Consider the following 4,181-nt stretch of genomic DNA (forward strand, 5'->3'; position numbering starts at 1 on the left):
ATATTAATAATATAATTATTTACCAAAATATTTTATTTTGAAGTAAAATTTCATATCATGAATTTTGAGAAAAAATGTGTCAGGGATAGACTTTAGTAAGTAAAAGAGTACCAAATAAATGAGATTTGGGTATTCACTGTTGGGTAATCACTCAGTACAATCCAATTTCGGTTATTTCCTTCCCCCTTACGGACACCCTTCCTGGCTTACATTTCAGTTTGTGTGGAAAACAAATCTCTAACTTGAATTATATTTCTTCCATATGAAAAATAAAACTGAACCCATACTATTCATAACTCCTGTTGAAAGAATTTCAATGTAAAATTATGTATGATTTTTAAATCACATTAGAATAGTAAGCATTTCAAATATTGTCTTTTTTTTTTATTTCAAAATTACATTTGTTACCCCTTGATTAAAGCAATATCATGTGAGGTTATTTAAAAAATTTATTTTATGATAATTCTTTTTTTTTCTCTAATGTTGCTCATAATTTGTTTGTATATCTGAAAAATAAATTAATTTTAATTTTGATTTTCCTACATATCTTTAGTCTCACTGGAGTTCTGCAATATATATTTCTGTGTCATTTTCATTGTTTTATGTGAATCTGCAATTTAGATTTTCAATCATCCTGTCTTACTTTTAGCTGAAACTCTACAAGGCTTAGAAAAAAACATAAAATCTCTTGTTGAGGCATTAAATAAGGTAGATTGTTCCGTTACATCAGTTAAATCAGCCTGTGAACTTTTCATGCGATTTATTACACTTACATCCTTGGATCATAGTGTAAGTATTAGCTTACTTTTTGTTCATCCATCATCAACATTAATTTGTATTATAAAGTGGATATTTTTTATCTACAATTTCAACCATGACATTGAAATATAAAATTTTACTTTAATTTAGTTTATTATGCTTTCTACATTTCTTTCATCATATTTTATATTTCGTTGTCATAATTTTTGCCTCTTTAGTCAATATAATAAACCTTAAAAATTAAAGTTGTCTCATAATTCTGAAACACAGGAAAACTCTGTTATATTTTCTGTTAGAACTTATTAAATCCAGACAACTTTGGCATCCAGCTTGAACTCGTTATTGAATTCTATTTAAGTCTATCTTCATAAATTTGAAATTGTTATAGTGTTAATATATACACAATCTAGTGTTCCCACCATATTTTTATCTTACTTATTAAACTTCAAAAATATTTTATGAGGACAAAGAATATTAAAAATAAATGTATTTTATAAAAGAAATGTTTAGAGGAAGACTTTTGTTCCGGATCCTTATAAGTTTTTTTATTAAAACTAGTAGTTTTTTTTAGAATGTGATGTATTCAAATAGTGTTGCCAAATTAGATAAATTTCTACGATTTTGGGCGCGCATAAGACAAATGTGTGTTTATATACGTATATATATATACATTATTTTCTATTATATTTTGTATGGTTAAATGGTGGATATTGACTTAGTCAAGTTTGGTTTGTATCATGTTGTAGTGCTGATTAAAAAGACGAATACACATGCTGAATTTTTTTTTATATACTTTGTATCATCTTAAGAAAAGTTTCTAATAAAAATAGGTTAATAATTTGTTATACAAAGGAATAGGCAAATATGTTTTGTTTAAAATAAGCAAATTTAAAGTTTTTTTACAATTGTGAATAATTATTTGAAACTGCAATACAAAACTGATAATTTACCATGTAAATAAAAGTTATTTATTCATCCAATATTTTGGCCTTTATATTTGCTACAAATAGTAAATGATAAGCTATACAAGACCTAATTCTTTTCAATTCATAGTTATTGCACATTTTCCCAAGTTCCTTTTAGGTGAATATGTTTCTATTTCTTATTACGTTTTCTTTTTTCTTTTCAAAGGATTTTGAGGAGTGCAAAAAAGTTTTATCTCAAAGAGGAACTGTTTTTCTAAATAGGCTTTCAAATGCTAGACATAAGATAGCAAAAGCTGGCCAATCTTTCATTGTTGACGATATAGTAAGTACAATATTTCATGAGCAATAAAAAATAGTGCAAATAAATTATTATAAATAATTTATAATATATTAATTTCTTGTTAAAAATTTTTGCAATTTTAAAAATAATTTTCATAATTTCTTTGTTTTTATTTAATTTCAATATTTCCTAAAGGGATATTCGAATATGTTGCAAGCTGTTTGAGTGTACTTTTCTTTACCAATAAATTGAACAAATAATGAAAATAAGGAGGAATTCAAAGAGGTGATAAATAATTGTAATAAATGTGTAACATATTAATTTATTGAGTGCATTTTTTTATAATTTTAAAAATAGCATTTCATTTCTTTCTTTTTATTTTAATATTTTCTGGAAGTTTTTTCAAATATTTTGTTTATAGTTTGTATGTGACTTATTTTACTTAAAAATTGACCAAATGTTTAAGAAATAATGGAGCAAAATTATTTACATATAACAAGATTTTAATAAGCCTTTTTGCAAGGGAAATGATTCAAGAACGACTAACTATTCTTTTAACATAACATACTTTTTAGCTTATTTGAATTGTAGTTATTTGATTTGTATTTGATTTTTTAAAATTTCTTTTATCATATACAGTGAAACCTCAATATCTCAAACTTGAAAGGAGAGGAGAAAAAACTCGAGATTCGCATGTTATCATTGGTAGAATAAAGAAAAATGCTCTTTACATACCCTATTTACTATTCCATATTTATTCTAAGAACACATTTTATACTTTCATTTAAAAAAAGATTCAATTGTTGTTTGCTTTAGAGATGTGTAAGAAAGTTTGTCTATAGCACTTTCTAAGTGGACTATAGCTTTAAATGTGTCCTCTGACATATTCGACTACCTCTCAATAAATCTCCTTGCAGTGTCCACTGCAGAAAGTGCTTATTTGTTAGTAACATTGGTCAGTAAATCTTCGATTTCCTCATCCTCTTTTTCTGATAGTTCACAAGAAGCTTTTGTTTGAGCGATGATATCATTGTCATCCCACTGACCACACACTGTTACTGCATCATCTACATTTACAAAGTCATGAAATCCCATGTCATCAAGCTTCATCAGTCCGGTCAGTCTGTTACAATCATTTTTGGTGTAGTTTTCAGCAGAATTAACGATATTGATTGTTAGACTACTTTCGTGATCTTTAATGAATCTAGACTTCTTGAAGTCATTCATTATGGTAGAGGAAGACACATCATTCCATGCCTTGCCAGCCATTCTTGAATTTTTAAATTTTTTTTGTAATATTTTTTTTAATTTTAGAAAAAAAATCTATACTATTTATGGAAAAAAATTAAAGTTATCGTGGGATTGGAAAAAAAAATTCGTGAAATCAAGTTTTTTTTAACATTGACCCTATAGGAAATTTGAAGGGAATTTTTTTTCTTCGAGATAAATTCGTAAAATCGAGGTTTGAGTTAGCAAGATTCGACTGTATTAATGTTTTTACATTTTATAATTTGCCATTATTCTCTGTTCTGTGGCTATTTAATTATGTAAATGATTTATATATTTGTTGCTTTTTTTATTATGTCTTTATTAACAGGGTTGCCACTCTACGGGGAGAACAGGGAAAACCTGGCAAATGCAGGGAATTTAAAAATCACCTAAAATAACAGAGAAAATGCAAAGAATTTTGATTTTTTCTTTACAAACTGGGAAAATACAGGGAATTTTGTTTCTCGTTTTTGTCTTTTAAAAAATGGTGATCACTCAAAGCGTAACCTATAGAAAATTTAACCATATTTTAACTTTACTAAACTGTTTCATTTACTACAGGAATGAGATTCTTCCGCGGATTCGCGGATTTCCGCTTTTTTTCAGATTTTTCCATTTTTCCCGCTAATTTCCGCTGAAATTTTTTTTGCCCAAGTTAAAATGTTTTATGAGGAATTTAATTTTCCGCGGAGGGAAATTGTTGAAGTCCCTTTTCCTCCCTCTGAAGTTTCTCTAAAAATCATTTCCTTGGGATAAAACTGGTTGACCTTTATACAGGGATGAGATTTTTTTTGTCTCTCGAATTTCAGCCTTTTTATCAAAAACTCCGATTCTCTAAAAGTTTCGTTTTTTTAAATAAATATCCCGTTTTTTTTTAAAATTCAGTCATTGAAGTAAAATAATTATATTTATTTACGATTTTCAAAGATAAACAGAAAATTCAATCT

General features: G+C 26.9%; 1 protein-coding gene across 2 annotated transcripts in view; it reads left to right on the forward strand.

The window, feature by feature from the left end:
- The window catches only part of LOC107451345 (eukaryotic translation initiation factor 2B subunit alpha), a 26,930-nt gene that overhangs the window by 16,757 nt on the left and 5,992 nt on the right, over nucleotides 1-4,181 (forward strand). For both annotated transcript variants that reach the window (XM_071180644.1, XM_043051227.2), the window contains exons 4-5: nucleotides 650-789; nucleotides 1,891-2,007. In XM_071180644.1, coding sequence (XP_071036745.1) covers nucleotides 650-789; nucleotides 1,891-2,007 — 257 coding nt within the window. The remainder of the gene's footprint in view (nucleotides 1-649; nucleotides 790-1,890; nucleotides 2,008-4,181) is intronic.

The sequence above is a fragment of the Parasteatoda tepidariorum genome, chromosome 5, assembly GCF_043381705.1.
Source record: "Parasteatoda tepidariorum isolate YZ-2023 chromosome 5, CAS_Ptep_4.0, whole genome shotgun sequence".
Classification (NCBI taxonomy): domain Eukaryota; kingdom Metazoa; phylum Arthropoda; class Arachnida; order Araneae; family Theridiidae; genus Parasteatoda; species Parasteatoda tepidariorum.